Source organism: Schistocerca nitens, chromosome 3 (assembly GCF_023898315.1).
Source record: "Schistocerca nitens isolate TAMUIC-IGC-003100 chromosome 3, iqSchNite1.1, whole genome shotgun sequence".
Classification (NCBI taxonomy): domain Eukaryota; kingdom Metazoa; phylum Arthropoda; class Insecta; order Orthoptera; family Acrididae; genus Schistocerca; species Schistocerca nitens.
Genome location: NC_064616.1, coordinates 913,696,790 through 913,720,609, shown reverse-complemented (window position 1 = coordinate 913,720,609; position 23,820 = coordinate 913,696,790). Strand labels below are relative to the sequence as shown.

General features: G+C 52.2%; 1 protein-coding gene across 1 annotated transcript in view; it reads right to left on the bottom strand.

Moving 5' to 3' along the window:
* Positions 1 to 23,820, bottom strand: part of LOC126248974 (dual serine/threonine and tyrosine protein kinase-like) — a 317,035-nt gene that overhangs the window by 212,289 nt on the left and 80,926 nt on the right. Inside the window, exon 4 of the mRNA XM_049950529.1 lies at positions 16,853 to 17,041. Coding sequence (XP_049806486.1) covers positions 16,853 to 17,041 — 189 coding nt within the window. The remainder of the gene's footprint in view (positions 1 to 16,852; positions 17,042 to 23,820) is intronic.

Sequence of the window (23,820 nt, the reverse complement as noted above, 5' to 3'; positions counted from 1 at the left end):
GGGATGCCACACTAACAGAACAAATACACTGAAAGCCAAAGAAACTGGTACATCTACCTAATATCGTGTAGGGTCCCTGCGAGCATGCAGAAGTGTCGCAACACGTCATGGCATGGACTCGACTAATGTCTGAAGTAGTGCTGGAGGGAATTGACACCATGAATCCTGAAGGACTGCCCATACATCCATAAGAGTACGAGGGGTTGGCAATCTCTTCTGCACAGCAAGTTGCAAGGCACCCCAGATATGCTCAATAATGTTCATGTCTAGTGAGTTTGGTGACCAGCGGAAGTTTTTAAACCAAGAAGAAAGTTCCTGGAGCCACTCTGTAGCAATTCTGGACATGTGGGGTGTCACAGTGTCCTGCTGGAATTGCCCAAGTCCGCCAGAATGCACAATGGACATGAATGGATGCAGGTGGTCAGACAGGAAGCTTACATACATGTCACCTGGTGGAGTCATATCTAAACAAATCAGGGCTACCATATTACTCCAACTGCACACGCCCCACATTACTGAGCCTCCACCAGCTTGAACTGTTCCCTGCTGACATGCATGGTCTATGGATTAATGAGGTTGTCTCCATACCCGTACATGTCCATCCATTCAATACAATTTTAAACGAGGCTCACACAACCAGGCAACATGTTTCCAGTTATCACAGTCCAATGTCGGTGTTGATGGACCCAGGCGAGGCATAAAGCTTTGTGTCATGCAGTCATCAAGGGTGCATGAGTGGACCTCCAGCTCCAAAAACCCATATCAATGATGTTTCGTTTAATGGTTCACACACTGACACTTGTTGATGGCTCAGCATGGAAATCTGCAGCAATTTGTGGAAGGGTTGCACTTCTGTCACACTGAATGATTCTCTTCAGTCATCGTTGGTCCCACTCTTGCAAGTTCTTTTTATGGCCACAACGACGTTGGAGATTTGATGTTTTACCAGATTCCTGATATTCACGGTACGCTCGTGAAATGGTTGTACGGGAAAATCCCCACTTCGTCGCTACCTCAGAGATGCTGTGCACCATTGCTCATACACTGACTATAACACCACATCTTGATAAGCTGCCACTTTAGCAGCAGTAATTGATCTAACAACTAAGCCAGGCACTTCTTGTCTCATACAGGCATTGCCAAACGTAGTGCCGTATTCTGCCTATTTAAATATCTCTGTATTTGAATACGCACACCAATATCAATTTCTTTGGCACTTCAGGGTATATACACAAGAGCAGCCTCCACTGACAAGTTAATACTTATTCCATATAGAGACAGTAATCAATGACGGTGGGCATAACATATACAATTTCTAAAAGGACTTCTAAAAACACCTGGATTATTAACGTGTAGAGTTGAATTCATGTGGGAATCCTAGCATGAGAGAGAGAGAGAGAGAGAGAGAGAGAGAGAGAGAGAGAGAGAGAGAGAGAGTTGAACCCCTGAGATATTGATTGAGGTTACAGATGAGGGTGACAGTGACACTGTGTTCTCAAAGTTGTGGACAGACAAACTGTAATTAGACTCAAGGTTCCAAGTGCCAAAATCACAAGATTACATGTCATCCTTTGATCCAAACATCGAAACATGGTGGTCTTTGTACCACTGCGTCTCCTTGAGGAAGAACAGCTATTCCTAATTTTATCCTAATTCAGTGGTTGACACCAACCTGTGTGAATTATTAAATCCTCTCAAAATTATCATATCCAAATTCAGATTAAGGAATGTCACTCCTCATACATCAGAATTTTGTCTGCTGTGCTCTCTCTTAACTCTGAATTCTTAATTAGGGGTTGATTTGCATTTTATGTTAGGGGACACCAAAATAAAATTGACAACCTCATAGCAACTTCACCAGTGAGACAGTCATTAACAATAAATCCAGAATTTGCAATGATATGATTTGCCTATTAATTATCTGGGATTTCTTTCTTCATTAGTGACCTCTCACAAATACACGCATCCAGACACGTGACAAGCCTGGTAAGGGTAGTCATGTCATACACTCCACTCCTACATCCTCCAGTTGCTTCATCGTTGCCAGTGGGTGACGTCATGAGTGAAATCATTCACATGTCGTTATAACTTGGATGCTGCCACAGAGCACAGGGTCTGTGCATTTGCACAGAATCACAGGTCCCTGATTCAGCAGCTTTCCCAATGGTCAGCAGCAGGCACTTGATCGCAGGTGCATACAGGCTTCTGGACTTCACTGGAAAATTTAAAAGACACACATGGTTGCTAGTCATGGATACCCTCTGAAGCTTTCCATATTTGGCATGCATGACCTGGATAACAGAGCACAGTGTTGTCTTTGCTTTGTCCACCATTTTTATAATCAAAGGCACTCCACATACCACTATACCTGATAATGGTCCCAAATTTACCTCTGTGTATTCCACAGTTTCTGCTTAATAAACAGTTTTTTCACCTAACAACCACCATTTCACCCTGTGTCTAGTTCCGTTTATCCCCGTTTATCTCAACCAATATAATATGTTGTATTCTTCTGCTACTATTTTTGTGTAAATGATTTTTTCAATGCAGTTTATACACCGAAGTGCCAAAGAAACAGGTACAGGCATGCATATTCAAATACAGAGATATGTAAACAGACAAACAGCGCCATAGTAAGCAATGCATCTACTAAACAAGTGGCTGGCACAGATGTTAGATAAGTTACTGTCACTACAACGGCTGGTTATCAAGATTTAAGTGAGTTTGAACATGGTGTTATAGTCAGCGCAAGAGCAATGGGGCACAGTATCTCCGAGGTAGCGATGAAGTGGGGATTTTCCCGTACCACCACTTCACAAGTGTACTGTAAATATCAGGAATCCAGTAAAACATCAAATCTCCAACATTGCTGTGGCCATAAAAAGAACCTGTAAGAACAGCACCAACGACGACTGAAGAGAATCGTTCAATGTGACAGAAGTGCAACCCTTCCACAAATTGCTGCAGATTTCAATGCTGAACCATCAACAAGTGTCAGCCTGCAAAGCATTCAATGAAACATCATCAATATAGGTTTTTGGAGCTGAAGACCCACTCTTGTGCCCTTGATGACTGCACAATACAAAGCTTTATGCCTCACCTGGGCCCATCAGCACCAACATTGGACTGTAGATGACTGGAAACATGTTGCCTGGTTGGACGAGTCTCATTTCAAATTGTATCAAGTGGATGGACATGTATGGGTATGGAGACAACCTCATTAATCCATGGACCCTGCATATCAGCAGGGAACTGTTCAAGCTGGTGGAAGCTCTGTAATGGTGTGGGGCATGTGCAGTTGGAGTAATATGGCAGCCCTGATTCATTTAGATACGACTCCGCCAGGTGAAATGTACATAAGCATCCTGTCTGATCACCTGAATCCATTCATGATCATTGTGCATTGTGATGGACTTTGGCAATTCCAGTAGGACAATGCGACACCCGATACTTCCAGAACTGCTATAGAATGGGTCCAGGAGCATTCTTCTAAGTTTAAACACTTCCAATGGCTACCAAACTCCCCAGACAGGAACATTATTGAGCGTATCTAGGATGCCTCACAACGTGCTGTGCAGAAGACACCGCCACCCCTCGTACTCCTATTGATTTATGGACAGCCTTGCAGGATTCATGGTATCAATTCCCTGCGGCACTACTTCAGACATTCGTCGAGTCCATGCCATGTCATGTTGCGGCACTTCTGTGTGCTCAAGGGGGTCCTACACGATATTAGGCAAGTGTATCAGTTTCTTTGGCTCTTCAGTGTGAAAATATTTGCTAAGACTCCTGAAACTGGGGACCTCATTTGTGATCCATCCTCTTGTAAATAAAATTCATTACTGAACTGGAAGTAATTTTGATCTGTTATGAGCTTCAGTCATGTGTTTCATTAATCTGTTCACCAGGGAGTTGACTACAAGTTTTCATTTTCTGATCTATGATTTCTATCATTTCTGGTACTGGTATGGTGGAATACATGTTTTCTACATCAAATGAGAAGAGTGTTGCTGTAGTTGGGATTTTTATATCTTATTCGTTGTATTAGCTGTGTAGTATTTTAATGGTTCTATCTTCTTGTACCTTGAAATTTTCAGACAGTAATTTTAACATGTCCTGCAAGCCTGTAAGTGGGGGATTTTCTGAAATCCGGCATTGGCCTTACAGGAAGACACAGTTTGTGGATCTTTGGTTGGCTTCAGAGGACAGGTGCAGTGGGATTAATCTGTGTCAACTTTCTTGTATCTGTATTATCCACTATGACTATATTTTTCAGCGTGTTTTTTACTTTTGTCAGGAATCTGTTTGTTGGGTCTGATTTTAATTTTGCAATGTTATTTGTGAGAGGAAGTCTTGTGGTTCTTCACTGTATTGTTCTTTGTCTATAAGTACTATTGTGTTCCCCTTGTCTGCTTTCGAAATGATAACACTTTTATTTTGAAGTTTTTCCCTAAGTTTTCTGAGTTTTGCAGATTCTATGTTTTTGTTGATTTTGTATTGACGTGTTTTCATATTGGTTATTACATTAGGGATTTGTCGGTTTACTACTTTTCTAATTAGTCCAATATTGACACTGCTGTTTTCATTCCTATCTTCCCTTGTCACTACACTTTCTTCTTCTGTAATTAGATTTTCTATGTAAACTTCCTCTATTTCTGCATTTATATTGTATTTTTGTCCTTTCTCCAACAGTTTCTTTACTTTTTAAATGTATGTCCGTAAGGTTCACTGATCTTGGGTAGAATGTGTGTGTGTGTGTGTGTGTGTGTGTGTGTGTGTGTGTGTATAAAGTTATTGTGTTGTGACTGGAGATTTTTGAGTTACTAATATTTCTTCTATGAACTGTTTCCATTCTTTGGACAGCTGTTTTTGTGTGCCTTTCAACCTTGTTGACCAGATGGGAGAAAACTGCCAAATTATTAATGGTGTTTGCAAGCTGCAAATGTGTCTTAAATAACTCATAATTTACCTCTTATTTTGCAGAGTATACAGATCTGATTTTGTATTTTATGAACATTTTCTGAGCAGCTGTATCATTCCAAATCTCACTGAAGAGCCTTGATTAAAAAAGGCGAATCACGTCTGGGACAAATAAATTACAGTGCAGCAAGAAAAGGCAGTTTCTATTTACAAAACCAATATTTCTGTGCTTGCTGTGGAGGAAAGCCACGCAAACATGCTTGCTTGTAAACAACACTGCAGTTAACTACAAAATAATATTGAGAGTAAAGACAGAACTGGAACACAGCAGAAGCAGACACAGATAGGGTGAGAGACAAGTCGGGTGATAGACATAATGAAGCAAGTGCTAGACAATAACACAAAAGGTTATGTGACAGAATTTATGAAGGGACTCCTCAAACGATAATGGGTACATATGGAAATAGAATTAATGAAGGCAGTCCTTATATGATAAAAAATCAGTAATATAGCCAAGTGGGTCTTAGCAACCAGGGGAGCAAGAATGATGATTGGTTTGTGGGGTGCTCAACTGCACGGTCATCAGTGCCCATACAAATTCCCAATCTGTACACAGTTCAATTTAGTCATTTTCATGAATGATGAGGGCAACAAAAACACCCAATTCCTGGACAGAGAAAATCTCCAACCCAATCGGGCATTGAGCCCGGGACCCTGTGATCCAGACGTAATAAAGCTAGCCACTAGACTATGAGCTGCAGACAGGCAAGAATGAAAGACAGAAAGAAAGAACAAAAGACAGACACACAGAGAGAGAGAGAGAGAGAGAGAGAGAGAGAGAGCACTGCAACAGGAAGACAAACAGAGCTTGTGATGGGAGAGATGCAACATCATTTATCCAATTAAAGGCTTAGGATGCAGTCCTGTGCCTTTATGGAACAGCTTCACAACACCTCCACTCATCCTCTGTAAGATATATGAAGAGTAACACACCATGTAGCCAGTAAGATTTCGAAGCTATGTGATGCCAGGGATTGGTGCGGTTGGAGGGGAAAGTGAAACTAAACTCCAAAGTGGAGTATCCAGAAAGAGCCAGTCATCGGAGAACTGTCAAGACAGAGAAGTAGTTAGAAACATGTAGTTAGTCATCAGAATTGGAGAGTTGGAGAGGAGTCAGCTAAAACCCAAAACAGAAAGCTCCGAGATATTTAGTGAGCCATGGAATGTTTATCTACAGGACAGATTTGACGTTAGAAGCCATACGAGAGGGAGTGCTCATGCAGTTGACAAAAATATTGTCTCAATTGAGTTGAAACAGAATGTGACAGTGAAGTTATATGGTTGCATATAACAGGTCAAGGTGAAACCACGTTAACTGTTGGAAGTTTTTAATGGCCATTCAATTTTGCTGTGACATTTCTATAGGCATTCGCAGAATGTCTATGGTTGGTAGGGTGTAGATACCCAAATCAAGCAACTGTAGTTGGAGGTGACTTTAACCAACTGAGTATATATTGGGACGTCTATGGGTTCATTGCAAGAGCGGCCTGAGCTGGCGAGGTGAGCGCATCACTGCCGTTGCGCGCTATGCTTACTCGGCCGCTGAGAGCTCATGAAGAGGTTTCTGTACTGTGGGCGCTGCGGAGAGCAAATTGTCGTGCGTTGTTTTTACAACGCGTGCAGATTGTCGTGTTCCGTGCCTCGCAGCATGGGAAAGAAGGGTGCACAGAGGAAACCTGCCGCTACGAAGGGTCCTTCGGTTGTGCAACTCACTGAGTCTGCAGACCATGCAAGGAACTCCCGAGAAGACGAGTCGCGGCCTGTCCCCCCTTTGTACGTCAAGTGCAAAGGCGGGTGGACAGCGCTATTCAACACCATGACGAATTGCGCTCGGAACGAGGTGGTCTACGAGTCTGTCGATACAGACTCGCTGATCTGCGTTCGAGCTGCAAACATGGCCGACCACAGGGCGATCAAGGTCGCAGTGGGCGACCACATCGTCGACGCGCCGCCGGTGCGTGTGAAGGCACCTTCCGTAGGAAGGATGAAGACTACCAAGGCATTCCTCAGGGGGTTACCTTGGTGCCGTGATGAGGCAGCAATCCGGGAAGGGCTGCTGCGAGCCGGGTTTGGTAATGCAACTGCAAGGTTGCACAACCGGACCAACAGAAAGAGGGCGCCACTCTATGCCGTGACCGTGCAAACGGTCGGCGGCGGGAGCGACATCTTCGACTTGCGGAAGTTGCTGGGCTTCCCGGTTACGACAGAGGCTCTCCCGACCGCCATGGACCCTCAGCCCCAGTGCTTCAGGTGCCAGGGCGAGGGCCATGTTGTGAAGTATTGCCGCAAGACGGCGCGGTGCGTCAAGTGCTCAGGCGAGCACGACAGCCGTGCCTGCGACCACGGCTGCAATGTTCTGCCGACTTGTGTCCGGGGTGGCGGCCCGCACGTCGACAGTTGGTGCGGTTGTGCGGCTTTCTCAAACCGCCACTGCGCCGAGGACGGCGATGCGGCCGCGGCCGCACCGGCGCAGCGGCAGAAGCGAAGACGACGTCGGAAACGGCATAGTGTGCAGAACAGCCCGGCGCAGCTGAGGGACGGCACAGTAGCAGATCCACCTGCCAGGGGCAGGGACGACTGCTCGGATACGGGTAGCCAGGACGCAGCTCGCTCTCCCGTGAAGAGATGTGACCTCGAACTCAGCACCGCCGTGAAGGAGGCCACAGCAGCCCTCAAAGCCGTCATGGCGGCGGAGAGGGCTGCCTTCACAGCCGCCATGGCTGCAGAGAAGGAAGAGGCCTTGAGGCAACTGTGAGCAGTCTTCGCCCAAGGCCTCAGCGGAGTCGTACCTGCGAACACTCCTGCGACCTCGCAGAAGGACGTTCGCGCGCCTATCCCAGCGGTCGCCCCAGCAGCACTGCAGGTGAAGGGTGCAAGGAGGAAAACCACCGCCCCAGCGGAACCGGTGGCGACGCCGACCGCTGTGGGAGCGGCCCCTCCAAGGGACCGAGAAGATAGAAAGGCAGCCCTCATCACGCAAGCGCGAGCGAACGGCGTGCACTTCTCCGACGCTCAAGCGGCGCAGCTCACTGAACATGCGGAGCTGCTCGAAGCTACACTGCAGAAGTCCTGCGCCGTGCAGTAGAGGAGGATGCTGAATGGTAGCCGATCGCCGCTGTTCTGCACCAGCCTGATGAAGCTGCATCAAGTCACCGACGACAAGGCGCAGCAGAGGGCCTAACAGCAACGCAAGCGTTGCCACGCCAAACTCTTATGTTACAGGGAGGAAGCCACTGCGGCCGGCCAGGAGACTACAAACAAGCCCAGCCACAGCACCCAGACTGACCCAGCTAATGACCACGCAGCACATAGGTAATTATACACGATACCTCACGCTAACCTTACCTCACCTTGCATGCTCTGTCGCAGCTAGCAAGCCGCTACTGCCCTTACTACCCGTCCTACTGTCGCAGAGGTTTTTTTCCCTTGGCGCTGGCCTTGGCACTTTTTTCCTCTGCCCTTACAACCGCTACCCATCAATCGCTTTCGTCCACTTCTATCTCCTGATGGACCATGTTAATGAGTAATCTTACCCAGACGCATCTATAACATCACAGCCCGCATCCTGTGACGCCTGATTCAAAAACTAACATGTTTACGGAGGTGACAGTAGAACTTTTGGTTTGGTCCCCACGTTGGTGTGGGCGTGGAGGGGCCCCATCCTTTAAAAGGGTTCATTGCAGGGGAGTGCAGACAGCAAGTCTTGCAAAGTACTTTTGAAGATGTTTTCCAAAAACTGTCTCAAGCAGTTAGTTTGGCAGCCCACATGCAATGGAAATATCTTAGGCCCTGTAGCTACACACATGCTGGACCTTATCGATGGTGTCAGTATAGAGATGGGGATTAATGATCGTGACATCATAGCAACTATGATTATGGAAGTTAATAAATCAGTCAAGAAGGCTATGAGAGAGTTTCTGCTATAAAGAGCAGACAAGCAGTTGATAGCATCTCACTTAGACAATTAAGTGGAATCATTTAGTTCTAGGATGATGAACATAGAGGGATTATGGGCAAAGTTTAAGCAGATTCTAGATCATGGTCTGGAGAGTTATGCACCTAGTAATTGGATAAAGGATGGAAAAGATCCACTGTGGTTTAACAAAGACATTAGGAAGATTCTGAGGAAGCAGATGCCATTGCACTCTGGGTTCACAAGACAACACACAAATGATGACACGCAAAGGTTAGCACAGAGTCATGCATCTGTCAAAAGATCTAGATGCAAAGCATACAACAACTAGCACCATCACACCTTAGCAAAGGATCTGGCAGAGAATCCAAAAAAATCCTGGTCAATAAGCAGGTCTAAGGTTGCCGTCCAGTCACTTACTCATCAGTCTGGTGTGGCAGTTGAAGATGAGAAAACGAAAGCCAAAGTTTTAAATTCCACATTTAAGAAATCATTCACACATGAGAATTACAAGAACATATTGTCATTTGACCATCGCACACACTCCTGTATGGATGACATTGTAATAAGCATCCCTGGTGTAGAGAAACAACTGAAAGAGGTGAAAATAAATAAGCCGCCAGATCTGGATGGAATCCCAATTGGATTTTACAAAGGGTACTCTATGGCATAGGCCCCTTACTTAGTTTACATCGCAAATCTCTCACCCAGCACAAAGTCCTAAGCAAATGGAAAAAAGTGCAGGTGACTCCTGTATATAAGAAGGGTAAAACACCAGACCTGCAAAATCACAGACCAATATCCTAACATGAGTTTGCTACAGCATTCTAGAATATATTCCGAGTTTGAATACAATAAATTCCCTTTTCTCACATCATGTACTGCAAACTCTGAATAAAGGACAACAGGCAGATTCCTAAATTTCTGAAATGCATCTGACATGGTGCCCCACTGCAGACTGTTAACAAAGGTACAAGCATGCAGAATATGTTCAGAGATATGACAGTGACTCTAAGACTTCTTAAGTAACAGAACCCAGTATGTTGTCCTCAACAGTAAGGCAAGGGTATCGTCAGGAGTGCCCCACGGAATTGTGACAGGAACACTATTATTTTTTATATACATAAATGATCTGGCAGACAGGATGGGCAGCACGCTGATGATGCTGCAGTGTACAGCAATTTGTTGAAGATGAGTGATTGCATGATGATAAAAGATGACTCAGATGAAACTTCTAGTTAGTGTGAAGAATGGATGCTGGCTCCAAATGTAAGTTAATGTAGATAAGTAGGGAAAACAAACCCATAATGTTCAGATACAGCATTAGTAGTGTCCTCCTTGAAACAGTTACATGGTTTAAACACTTGGGCATAATGTTGCAAAGCAATATTAAATGGAACAAGCATGTGAGGATTATCAGAGAGACTGCAAATGGTCAACTTCAGTTCTTTTGGGAGAATTTTAGGACTGTACTGTGACCTATTCTCAAGCACTCTCAAGTGTTTGGGATCCACACCCGGTCAGATTCATTGATGACATTGAAGCAATTCAGAGACGGGCTGCCAGATTTGTTACCAGAGCGTTTGAACAAAATGCAAGTTTTGTGGAGATGCTTTGGAAACTCAAATAGGAATCCCTGGAGGGAAGATGACAATCTTTTTGAGGAACACTACTGAGAAAATTAAGAGAACCCACACTTGAAGCTGACTGCAGAATGATCCTGCTACTGCGAACATACATAATTCATAAGGACAACGAAGATACAATTCGAGAAATTAAGGCTCATATTGAGGCATATAAAGTCATTTTTCTCTCCCTCCCTCCCTCCCTCTCTCTCTCTCTCTCTCTCTCTCTCTCTGAGTGGATCTGGAAAGGAAAAGTCTAGTAGTACATGGTACCCTCTGACATGCATCATACATTATCTTGTGGAGTATGTATGTAGATGTAGCTGTACAGAGATGTAATCAGAGTTGTTGGCAAGTAGACAGTATGAGTTGGACGTGAGAAGTTGTAACAGACGGAGGCAGCAAGAGTGTTAAGCTGGAGTTGCCAGGAAGACATTAGACAGCTGCAAGGGTTCTGAGCAGAAAGAGTGATGGTAAACAGTTACTGTCTTGAAGTAAGTACTTGGCTTCTTACAAGTTAATAATATCTCCTGAACTATTTATTATCCCCACCATCCGATTTCTATGTACCTGAAGGAATTTACATCAGACAACTTACTTCAGTCAGTTGACTTAACACTCTTTAGTAAGAAGCTCTGTCATGCAATCCCTTGTAAAACACTCACTCAGGACATGACCGGATGTTTAAGGCACACATGCACAAAAAATGGCATCTCCCTATTAACTGACACGGTCTGGCTGAAATTTTGCCCAAGTACCGGCCTGTACATTGTTTGACCAGCTGAATGCAGCATAGCAAGCCCAGAGCACACTCCCATTTCACCATGTGGGCTCCCAGGCTTGAGCTCGAACCTTCTGCCAGACCTAAGTGGACTTGTAGCGACATAACAGGCAATAAAGGGTGCCACGGCTTTTCAATATTGCAACCACTAAGGAGTAGATGTCTGACTAGCAAAACCAGCAATGACTATGACAATAACAGAAACATGTATCCTCATATCAGTACCCTGGGAAACTTAGCAGCCACAATGGCGCTGTCCCTTATACACCGATGTCCCAACTGCAGCACTGTAAGACCCCAGTTTCAATGACAAGGACCTTCAAGGTTCATCAATGAAGAGTGGGGTGTACCTGGAGACAATTTCTGTCATCCACCAAAACCCTCCCTGCATTCACCACATATGGAAAGGACATACTGTTCTCACCATTCCCACCCCACTGACGAACTCTGACACGGAGAGGCCACTACCTTTCTTGAACACTGACACCAACATACTACAAGATGCTGTGGCAGAACTCCTGGTGTGATGCTTAATTTTTCATATCTGTCACATCATCATCTCAGCCAGTTTCAGCTCTATGGTCCAATTACAGGGTGGAGGGGTTCAGTAACAGCAGATTATTCTGACACTGAGTAAGGAAAAAACCTTCTAGCAATGAAAATGCTCTCTAATCGGCTCTGGGCAGTGCTCCAAACAATGATGTTATACAGACAGGTATTAAATATCTGGCTATAAATGTCAGGACCACAAGAGGACATTCACTTGTGTATGAAGGCAAATGAGATACGACATTTCTTAAAAATGTAGCTTCGACAGGAGGATGGAAGCTTATGTTCCATCCAGCCACTGTGATAGAGGTTTTCCTAAATTACTAAAGGCAAATACTGTGATGGTTCTTCCAAGGTCACAACCAACCACCAGTTCTCTCCTCAAATAATCAGAAACCTACCAGGGACTTGTCAAATACATGCCATGCAGAATTGCTGCTGTATTGTGTTCCATGCTAAACAGCATGGTGGTCATAATATTTTGGTGCATCAGTGTATGTCTGCTTATATGACTTAAATTTCTCTTTGTATAAGCTGACAATTAATATTATTCTCAAATGGCCCTTGAACAAATAAACTGCTGCTGCTGCTCCTGAAACAGCAACCCTTTTATTTCATAGAGTTTATTCCAAATCAGTCACCATTGCAATACCAATATTTTTTGGCGACTAGTTCTGAACTGGCTGGTTCATTCTCAAGTCTGTCCAACTGGACCTGCACTGAAAGTGCTGGATTTTAATGACAACTATCTAAAATTGGCAAAACATGCATAAAACAGTAATATGTACATATGCTCACGATACCAGTCAAACTGCGTGGTCATAAGTGCCTGTACAAAGTACCAATTCTTACACACAGTCCCATTCTTACACACAGTCCCATTCTTACACACAGTCCCATTCTTACACACAGTCCCATTCTTACACACAGTCCCATTCTTACACACAGTCCCATTCTTACACACAGTCCCATTCTTACACACAGTCCAATTCTTACAGTAGGAGGAGGAGGAGATTCCTGTTTAACGTCCCGTCGACAACGGGGACATTAGAGACGGAGCACAAGCTCGGGTTAGGGAAGGATTGGGAAGGAAATCGGCTGTGCTTTTTCAAAGAAACCATCCCGGCATTTGCCTGAAACGATTTAGGGAAATCACGGAAAACCTAAATCAGGATGGTTGGAGACGGGATTGAACCGTCGTCCTCCCGAATGCGAGTCCAGTGTGCTAATCACTGCACCACCTCGCTCGGTAGGGATTAGAGAAGGATGGGGAAGGATATCGGCCGTGCCCTTTCTAAGGAACCATCCCAGCATTTGCCTGAAGCGATTTAGGGAAATCACGGAAAACCCGAATCAGGATGGCCGGAAGCGGGATTGAACAGTCGTCCTCCCGAATGCCAATTCTTAACCACAGTCCAATTCTTTCTTACACACAGTCCAATTCTTTCTTACACACAGTCCAATTCTTTCTTACACACAGTCCAATTCTTACACACAGACCAATTCTTACAGTAGGAGGAGGAGGAGATTCCTGTTTAACGTCCCGTCGACAATGAGGTCATTAGAGACGGAGCACAAGCTCGGATTAGAGAAGATGGTGGTGGGTAGTGTTTAACGTCCCGTCGACAACGGGGTCATTAGAGGCGGAGCACAAGCTCGGGTTACGGAAGGATTGGGAGGGAAATCGGCCGTGCCTTTTCAAAGAAACCATCCCGGCATTTGCCTGAAATGATTTAGGGAAATCACGGAAAACCTAAAGCAGGATGGCTGGAGACAGGATTGAACCGTCGTCCTCCTGAATGCGAGTCCAGTGTGCTAACCACTGCGCCACCTCGCTCGGTAGGGATTAGAGAAGGATGGGGAAGGATATCGGCCGTGCCCTTTCTAAGGAACCATCCCAGCATTTGCCTGAAGCGATTTAGGGAAATCACGGAAAACCCGAATCAGGATGGCCGGAAGCGGGATTGAACCGTCGTCCTCCCGAATGCCAATTCTTAACCACAGTCCAATTCTTTCTTACACACAGTCCAATTCTTTCTTACACACAGTCCAATTCTTTCTTACACACAGTCCAATTCTTACACACAGACCAATTCTTACAGTAGGAGGAGGAGGAGATTCCTGTTTAACGTCCCGTCGACAATGAGGTCATTAGAGACGGAGCACAAGCTCGGATTAGAGAAGATGGTGGTGGGTAGTGTTTAACGTCCCGTCGACAACGGGGTCATTAGAGGCGGAGCACAAGCTCGGGTTACGGAAGGATTGGGAGGGAAATCGGCCGTGCCTTTTCAAAGAAACCATCCCGGCATTTGCCTGAAATGATTTAGGGAAATCACGGAAAACCTAAAGCAGGATGGCTGGAGACAGGATTGAACCGTCGTCCTCCTGAATGCGAGTCCAGTGTGCTAACCACTGCGCCAACTCGCTCGGTAGGGATTAGAGAAGGATGGGGAAGGATATCGGCCGTGCCCTTTCTAAGGAACCATCCCAGCATTTGCTTGAAGCGATTTAGGGAAATCACGGAAAACCTGAATCAGGATGGCCGGATGCGGGGTTGAACCGTCGTCCTCCCGAATGCCAATTCGTACGCACAGTCCAATTCGTACGCACAGTCCAATTCGTACGCACAGTCCAATTCGTACGCACAGTCCAATTCGTACGCACAGTCCAATTCGTACGCACAGTCCAATTCGTACGCACAGTCCAATTCGTACGCACAGTCCAATTCGTATGCACAGTCCAATTCGTACGCACAGTCCAATCCAGCCAGTGTCACGAATCATGACGATGCTGCTGCTGCTGCTGCTGCTGATGATGATGATATGAAGAGGACAACACAAACACCCAGTCCCCAGACAAAGAAAATCCTCAACCTGGCCGGGAATCAAACCAAGTTGCCATAAAGATATATGATACGGCGCACGCTGCTAACCTGTGATCTTTTTCAGAGCGCGCACTGTAATCGATTATAGTTTGCTGTCTTGGTGTGGGTGGCACTACGGTGGCGATTTGCTATGACATTGCCGGCGTGTGTTTGCTGTGGCCGGCGGAAAGCAAGATGGTAGTTGGTTTTCCGGGGATTGTCCCGAACGTGAAGTTCGCTCTGCCTGACCGGCTAGTGACTAGCGCTAAGGTTGTTGTGCCTCGCTATATCAGCAGGGTGTTCTGGGGCGGAGGCAACTCGCCGCTGTGCTTGCCATGCAGTGGTGATTAATTCGAGTCGGCGTACTTGTTCTTCCTGCCTGTCTGATGTGGAGGTCCGGTGGGGTCCTGTGATACTCTGGCCCGGAGACAACTAGCTGCGTTCATGTATGGTACATTTGGCAGTCAATGTGTTAGGTAAAGTCTGCCTAAGAAGGGCGGTTTTGTACAGTATATCCATAATGAATTACTGCTGCTTAGTGTATGTGGTATGTTCCGTATTTTTTTTTTTTTACTGTGTTATTATTAACTTGGTGGAATAGTAGCGTTTGGTGTTGTTAAGGCACTTCTAAGACTGTGGTTTGACTATTCATGTGCGCTTGGCTTTTATTGTTTCGTTTTAGGAAGCGAGACTTGTTTGAGATTTGTGTGTGTTGGCTTCCGGCACTTATTAAGAGCGCCCGAGTTAACAGCGCTGTGGTTATCAAGTGCTGTCGGGATGTTATACTGTATTTTTGAATTTTATCTTGTGTTGATATTATCTGTCGTGTGTTACGGAACATAACCAAGGTGCGTAAGTGAAGGGTAGTTGTGGGAGGCATGTCGTGGAGCTCTCAGCGGTTTATTTCAAGGACCGTTTCTAGTGAGAAGGCTCCGAAATGTTGAGAGCTCGCTGGTCTGTGATTGCGTTGGGAGTTGCCCTCGCCCTTTGGTTGTATCAAATTATTATATGTTGTTATATTTATTGATTGTGTGTTGCGTTTCTTTCATTTTATGGTGCCAAGCACCATTATCTTTCTCAAAGTTTTTTATATAAATCATTTTAAATTGTAATGCCAAGTTAACTTATTATTGGATTTTGTCTTTTGGATAAACTCTAAAAGCACTATTGTAAAAGGTTCTTGATTTTATGGTGGCAAGCCGCTGATATTGTTTTTAAAGCTCACTCTTTAACATTTGTTAAGATTTGTAAGTTGTATGAATTTGTTGTTATTTAAAAGTGTTTAGTATTGGCAATTTAATAAATTGTGTACAGAGTCTGCTGTTTGGATATTATTGGGTGGAAGTCATTGATTTCAATATATGTACTGCAACTGTGACAGATTTCTAATAAACTCTTCATGGAGTAACATATCCTTCCAAGTTTCCCCTTAAGGCGAATTGATATTTCCAAACATTGACATAACCTACCATTTAAGCACCAGTTTTATTGTTTGCTTTCAAACAAGTCCACAAGCATGGTGGCTCACAGAATATCAAACCACAAATCCAAAGTTCGTATATTTTTCTGGTGCTTAGTATTACTTTCACCTACTGGAAGGCTTGCACAAGACAGGTTACATTCCCACTGCTGTTGCGATTTCACATTAAACTATAGAAGCCCTTATTAACAGTTCACAGGATATTGCAAGCCAAGGACATAACTCTTAGAATGAACCTTTAAGTTCATAACCGCTTTACCTTTACTTAGGATTAACACAGATAATTGAATTTATGTAATCAATAAAAAGAAATGATCTCCACAAATTTCAGCACTGAAGAGTATTAATAGTTAGCCCAGTATGAATTAAGGCTGTATACAGGAAGTGGTATCCAATTTTACAGTACACACTGTATCACTAGAAAGAAGTCACCTCTGAAGAAGCTACCCGACAGACAACAATGAAAACATTACATTAACAGTTTTTACTGCTACTGAAAAAACGTACATCCGAGACACATACTACACTATAAACATTTTTCTTCTTTTTCAAAACTGAGTTAAATTGTCCTTTTTTATGTAAAGTTAACAAAACAACCAAATATACATACGAAACAAAGCATTAGAAATATATATGCAGAACAAAAGATAGCAGTACATACCTTCTCATTTAGATGCTCGTCACCGATGCAGTAGAAAAATATCTGAAGCCTCTGTGGTAAACATTCATCCAACATTGAGAAAACATTCACTGGAGCAGTTTCACAATCTGGTACCACAATTACCTGGATATTTTCATGAAGTAATGGGTGACATATTTCAATAACAGTCATTGTTTTAAGGCTGTCCACCTAAATAAATAAACAAAAGGCATCAGAAACAAAGCCACTATAAAACTTAATATGTAAATGACGATAGTCCATCTCCTTTCACCAAATGGGCAAGTCAACTAACATGGTTCAGGAAAGGAAAACATATTGAAACCTAATTGAATTTTTCACACTGTAGCAAAGCGTGCATTTGTATGATACTTCCTGGGGGGGGAGTGAGCTTGGGGGGGGAGTGAGCTTGCGGGGGGGGGGTTGCGGGTAGGGGGAGAGGGAGTGGGGGGGGGCGGAGAGGGAGGGGGGGGGCGGAGAGGGAGTGGGGGGGGCGGAGAGGGAGTGGTGGGGGGAGTGGTGGGGAGAGGGAGTGGAGGGGCGGAGAGGGAGTGGGGGGGGGGGGGGCGGAGAGGGAGGTGGGGGGGCGGAGAGGGAGTGGAGGGGCGGAGAGGGAGTGGGGGGGGCGGAGAGGGAGTGGGGGGGGGCGGAGAGGGCGTGCGGGGGGGCGGAGAGGGCGTGCGGGGGGGCGGAGAGGGCGTGCGGGGGGCGGGGGGGGGCGGGGGAGAGAGGCGTGCGGGGGGGCGGGGGGGCGGGGGGAGAGGGGGGGCGGGGGGGCGGGGGGAGAGGGCGTGCGGGGGGGGCGGGGGGGCGGGGGGGAGAGGGCGTGCGGGGGGGGCGGGGGGGGAGAGGGCGTGCGGGGGGGGAGAGGGCGTGCGGGGGGGGAGAGGGGCGTGCGGGGGGGGGAGAGGGCGTGCGGGGGGGAGAGGGCGTGCGGGGGGGAGAGGGCGTGCAGGGGGGAGAGGGCGTGCAGGGGAGGGGGGGCGTACGGGGGGGGCGAAGGCGTGCGGGGAGGGCGTGCGGGGGGGGCGTGCGGGGGGGGCGTGCGGGGGGGGGCGTGCGGGGGGGCGTACGGGGGGGCGTGCGGCGGGGGGGGGAGGGCGTGCGGGGGGGCGTGCGGCGGGGGGGAGGGCGTGCGGGGGGGCGTGCGGGGGGGCGAGCGGGGGGGGCGAGCGGGGGGGGGGGGCGAGCGGGGGGTGGGCGAGCGGGGGGGGGGCGTGCGGGGGGGGGGGGCGTGCGGGGGGGGGGGGGGGGGGGGGCGTGCGGGGGGGCGGGGGGGGGGGGTGCTGGGGGACGGGGGGGCGTGCGGGGGGGGCGTGTGGGGGGCGGGGGAGGGCGTGCGGGGGGGGAGAGGGCGTGCGGGGGGGGAGAGGGCGTGCGGGGGGGGAGAGGGCGTGCGGGGGGGGAGAGGGCGTGCGGGGGGGGAGAGGGCGTGCGGGGGGGAGAGGGCGTGCGGGGGGGAGAGGGCGTGCGGGTGGTGTGGCGGGGGGCGTGCGGGGGGGGGGGGGGGGGCGGTGGCGTGCGGGGGGGGGGGGGGGGGGGCGTGGGGGGGGGGCGTGCGGGGGGGGCGTCCGGGGGGGGGGGGGGGCGTCCGTGGGGCGTGCGGGGGGTGGGGGGCGTGCGGGGGGTTCGGGGGGGCGGGGGAGGGCGTGCGGGGGGGAGGGCGTGCGAGGGGGGGCGTGCGAGGGGGGGCGTGCGGGGGGGGTCGGGGGGGCGGGTGGGCGTGCGAGGGGGGGCGTGCGGGGGGGGCGGGGGGGCGTGAGGGGGGGCGTGCGGGGAGGGGGGGGCGGGGGGGTCGTGCGGGGGGGCGGGCGTGTGGGGGGGGAGGGCGTGCGGGGGGAGAGGGCGTGCGGGGGGGAGAGGGCGTGCGGGGGGTGGGCGTGCGGGGGGTGGGCGTGCGGGGGGGGGCGTGCGGGGGGGGGGCGTGCGGGGGGGGGCGTGCGGGGTGGGCGTGCGGGGGGGGGGGGGCGTGCTGGGGGGGGCGTGCGGGGGGGGGGGCTGCGGGGGGGGGGGGGGGGGGGGTGAGAGGGCGTGCAGGGGGTGAGAGGGCGTGCAGGGGGGAGGAGGGCGTGCAGGGGGGGAGAGGGCGTGCAGGGGGGGAGAGGGCGTGCAGGGGGGGAGAGGGCGTGCAGGGGGGGAGAGGGCGTGCAGGGGGGGAGAGGGCGTGCAGGGGGGGAGAGGGCGTGCAGGGGGGGAGAGGGCGTGCAGGGGGGAGAGGGCGTGCAGGGGGGGAGAGGGCGTGCAGGGGGGAGAGGGCGTGCAGGGGGGGAGAGGGCGTGCAGGGGGGGAGAGGGCGTGCAGGGGGGGAGAGGGCGTGCAGGGGGGGAGAGGGCGTGCAGGGGGGGAGAGGGCGTGCAGGGGGGGAGAGGGCGTGCAGGGGGGGGAGAGGGCGTGCAGGGGGGGGGGAGGGCGTGCAGGGGGGGGAGGGCGTGCAGGGGCGGGGGGAGGGCGTGCAGGGGCGGGGGGAGGGCGTGCAGGGGCGGGGGGAGGGCGTGCAGGGGGGGGGAGGGCGTGCAGGGGGGGGAGGGCGTGCAGGGGGGGGAGGGCGTGCAGGGGGGGAGAGGGCGTGCAGGCGGGGGAGGGCGTGCAGGGGGGGGAGGGCGTGCAGGTGGGGGGAGGGCGTGCAGGGGGGAGGGCGTGCAGGTGGGGGGAGGGCGTGCAGGGGGGCGGGGCGTGCAGGGGGGCGGGGCGTGCAGGGGGGGAGAGGGCGTGCAGGGGGGGGGGGGGAGAGGGCGTGCAGGGGGGGGGGGGAGAGGGCGTGCAGGTGCGGGGGGAGAGGGCGTGCAGGGGGGGGGAGAGGGCGTGCAGGTGCGGGGGGAGAGGGCGTGCAGGGGGGGTGGAGAGGGCGTGCAGGGGGGGTGGAGAGGGCGTGCAGGGGGGGGGGAGAGGGCGTGCAGGGGGGGGGGGGGAGAGGGCGTGCAGGGGGGGGGGGCGTGCAGGGGGGGGAGAGGGCGTGCAGGGGGGGAGAGGGCGTGCAGGGGGGGGGGGAGGGCGTGCAGGGGGGGGGAGGGCGTGCAGGGGGGGAGAGGGCGTGCAGGGGGGGAGAGGGCGTGCAGGGGGGGAGAGGGCGTGCAGGGGGGGAGAGGGCGTGCAGGGGGGGTGGGAGAGGGCGTGCAGGGGTGGTGGGAGAGGGCGTGCAGGGGGGGGAGAGGGCGTGCAGGGGGGGGGGAGAGGGCGTGCAGGGGGGGGGGGGGGGGGGGAGAGGGCGTGCAGGGGGGGGGAGAGGGCGTGCGGGGGGGAGAGGGCGTGCGGGGGGGAGAGGGCGTGCGGGGGGGAGAGGGCGTGCGGGGGGGAGAGGGCGTGCGGGGGGGAGAGGGCGTGCGGGGGGGAGAGGGCGTGCGGGGGGGAGAGGGCGTGCGGGGGGGAGAGGGCGTGCGGGGGGGAGAGGGCGTGCGGGGGGGAGAGGGCGTGCGGGGGGGAGAGGGCGTGCGGGGGGGTGAGGGCGTGCGGGGGGGAGAGGGCGTGCGGGGTTAGGGGGGAGAGGGCGTGCGGGGGGGAGAGGGCGTGCGGGGTTAGGGAGGAGAGGGCGTGCGGGGTGAGGGGGGAGAGGGCGTGCGGGGTGAGGGGGGAGAGGGCGTGCGGGGTGAGGGGGGAGAGGGCGTGCGGGGTGAGGGGGGAGAGGGCGTGCGGGGTGAGGGGGGAGAGGGCGTGCGGGGAGAGGGCGTGCGGGGTGAGGGTGGAGAGGGCGTGCGGGGTGAGGGTGGAGAGGGCGTGCGGGGTGAGGGGGGAGAGGGCGTGCGGGGTGAGGGGGGAGAGGGCGTGCGGGGTGAGGGGGGAGAGGGCGTGCGGGGTGAGGGGGGAGAGGGCGTGCGGGGTGAGGGGGGAGAGGGCGTGCGGGGTGAGGGGGGAGAGGGCGTGCGGGGTGAGGGGGGAGAGGGCGTGCGGGGTGAGGGGGGAGAGGGCGTGCGGGGTGAGGGGGGAGAGGGCGTGCGGGGTGAGGGGGGAGAGGGCGTGCGGGGTGAGGGGGGAGAGGGCGTGCGGGGTGAGGGGGGAGAGGGCGTGCGGGGTGAGGGGGGAGAGGGCGTGCGGGGTGAGGGGGGAGAGGGCGTGCGGGGTGAGGGGGGAGAGGGCGTGCGGGGTGAGGGGGGAGAGGGCGTGCGGGGTGAGGGGGGAGAGGGCGTGCGGGGTGAGGGGGGAGAGGGCGTGCGGGGTGAGGGGGGAGAGGGCGTGCGGGGTGAGGGGGGAGAGGGCGTGCGGGGTGAGGGGGGAGAGGGCGTGCGGGGTGAGGGGGGAGAGGGCGTGCGGGGTGAGGGGGGAGAGGGCGTGCGGGGTGAGGGGGGAGAGGGCGTGCGGGGTGAGGGGGGAGAGGGCGTGCGGGGTGAGGGGGGAGAGGGCGTGCGGGGTGAGGGGGGAGAGGGCGTGCGGGGTGAGGGGGGAGAGGGCGTGCGGGGTGAGGGGGGAGAGGGCGTGCGGGGTGAGGGGGGAGAGGGCGTGCGGGGTGAGGGGGGAGAGGGCGTGCGGGGTGAGGGGGGAGAGGGCGTGCGGGGTGAGGGGGGAGAGGGCGTGAGGGGTGAGGGGGGAGAGGGCGTGCGGGGTGAGGGGGGAGAGGGCGTGCGGGGTGAGGGGGGAGAGGGCGTGCGGGGTGAGGGGGGAGAGGGCGTGCGGGGTGAGGGGGGAGAGGGCGTGCGGGGTGAGGGGGGAGAGGGCGTGCGGGGTGAGGGGGGAGAGGGCGTGCGGGGTGAGGGGGGAGAGGGCGTGCGGGGTGAGGGGGGAGAGGGCGTGCGGGGTGAGGGGGGAGAGGGCGTGCGGGGTGAGGGGGGAGAGGGCGTGCGGGGTGAGGGGGGAGAGGGCGTGCGGGGTGAGGGGGGAGAGGGCGTGCGGGGTGAGGGCGTGCGGGGTGAGGGGGGAGAGGGCGTGCGGGGTGAGGGGGGAGAGGGCGTGCGGGGTGAGGGGGGAGAGGGCGTGCGGGGTGAGGGGGGAGAGGGCGTGCGGGGTGAGGGGGGAGAGGGCGTGCGGGGTGAGGGGGGAGAGGGCGTGCGGGGTGAGGGGGGAGAGGGCGTGCGGGGTGAGGGGGGAGAGGGCGTGCGGGGTGAGGGGGGAGAGGGCGTGCGGGGTGAGGGGGGAGAGGGCGTGCGGGGTGAGGGGGGAGAGGGCGTGCGGGGTGAGGGGGGAGAGGGCGTGCGGGGTGAGGGGGGAGAGGGCGTGCGGGGTGAGGGGGGAGAGGGCGTGCGGGGTGAGGGGGGAGAGGGCGTGCGGGGTGAGGGGGGAGAGGGCGTGCGGGGTGAGGGGGGAGAGGGCGTGCGGGGTGAGGGGGGAGAGGGCGTGCGGGGTGAGGGGGGAGAGGGCGTGCGGGGTGAGGGGGGAGAGGGCGTGCGGGGTGAGGGGGGAGAGGGCGTGCGGGGGGGAGAGGGCGTGCGGGGGGGAGAGGGCGTGCGGGGGGGAGAGGGCGTGCGGGGGGGAGAGGGCGTGCGGGGGGGAGAGGGCGTGCGGGGTGAGGGGGGAGAGGGCAGCAACTCCGTAAGATAAATGACACTGTCACTAAAAAACTCTAATTTATTTTAAATTATTTAAACCTGGTCCATCCATTAGTAGCAATATGTGACAACATACATTATCTTATCGTAAGTATCCAGCACCCATCAGTGGAAATTAATATGGGGAGTGTGTGCCCTTCACCTTTGTGATGGCGTGAACTCTGGTAGACACACTTTATTGAGTTGTCGGTATGTGTGTGGAGGAATAGCATCCCATTCTTACTGAAGAGGCAGAGGAAGGAAAGAAAATTTGTGTTTAATATCCCATCAACATGAGGACATTAGAGACAAGCACAGCTCGGATTGTTTTAAGACTGGGGAAGGAAACTGGCCACATCATTTCAAAGATACTATCTGTATTTGCCTGGAGCAATTTAGGAAAATCACAAAAATCTGAATCAGTATGAGTGGATGCAAAATTGAATTTTCATCCTCCCAAATGCAAGTAGAGTGTGGTAACCATTGATCCACCCCGCTCCACCTCAAGAACCAAAACCAGAGAAGTCAAAGTTCCAAGTCATCCTAAAGATGTTCTACTGAGTTTGGGCAATGGCTCTGGGCAGGCCAGTCCATTTCAGGAATGTTACTGTCCCCAAATCATTGCCTCACAAATGCCACTTTATACCAGGGAGCACTGTCATGCTGGTAATATCATCGTCTCTGAACTGTTCCTGTACTGAACACAGTACACAATGCAGTACAAGGTATTCATATCTTTCAGCATTTAGCATTTTCACCAGCGCAACACAAGGACCACATCCTAACCATGAAAAGTACCCCCGTATTGTTAAATTACACCCCCACCTTCTACACTTGATGGCAGGTAACATTCTCCAGGCATTCGCCAAACCCACACCGTCCCATGTGATTGCCACAGAGTATGGCGTGATTCATCACTCCAAAGCACTCATTTTCGGTCGTTCAATGTAGAGTAGTACTGATCTTTACACTACCTCAAGCATCACTTAAGCACTGACAACAGAAATGTGTGGGTTTTGAGGAGCTTTTTGACCATGGTGCTTCATTCTTTTTAACTCCTTATAATGAGTCATTGTGTTAACTGGACTGCAGGTAGCACTTAGGAACTCTTAAGTGATTCTGTACACAGTTTTCATGTGATTTTCTACAACCACCCTCCGTAATGCTCAACGGACCCTGTGTATCAGTAGATGAGGTCTGCCTGGTCTTGGTTTAGCTGTGATTGTTCATGTTTTCACTTCACTGTCACATCACCAATAGTTGACAGTTTTAGAAAGGTTTAAATGTCCCTGATGAACCAGTTACTCCGATGACATCCAATGATTAGTCCATTTTTAAAGTCACCAAGGTCTCCTGATTGACTCATTCTGCTGTTACTGCTTTTCTACTGGCAATACAATACTCCCCCAGCCTCCTTTCATACTGGCAGGTCTGCATACTATGAGATCTAGTGGTCAATTCTTCATTACATTAGGGTATCTAGATACTCTTGATTAGATAATGTATTAACACCACACC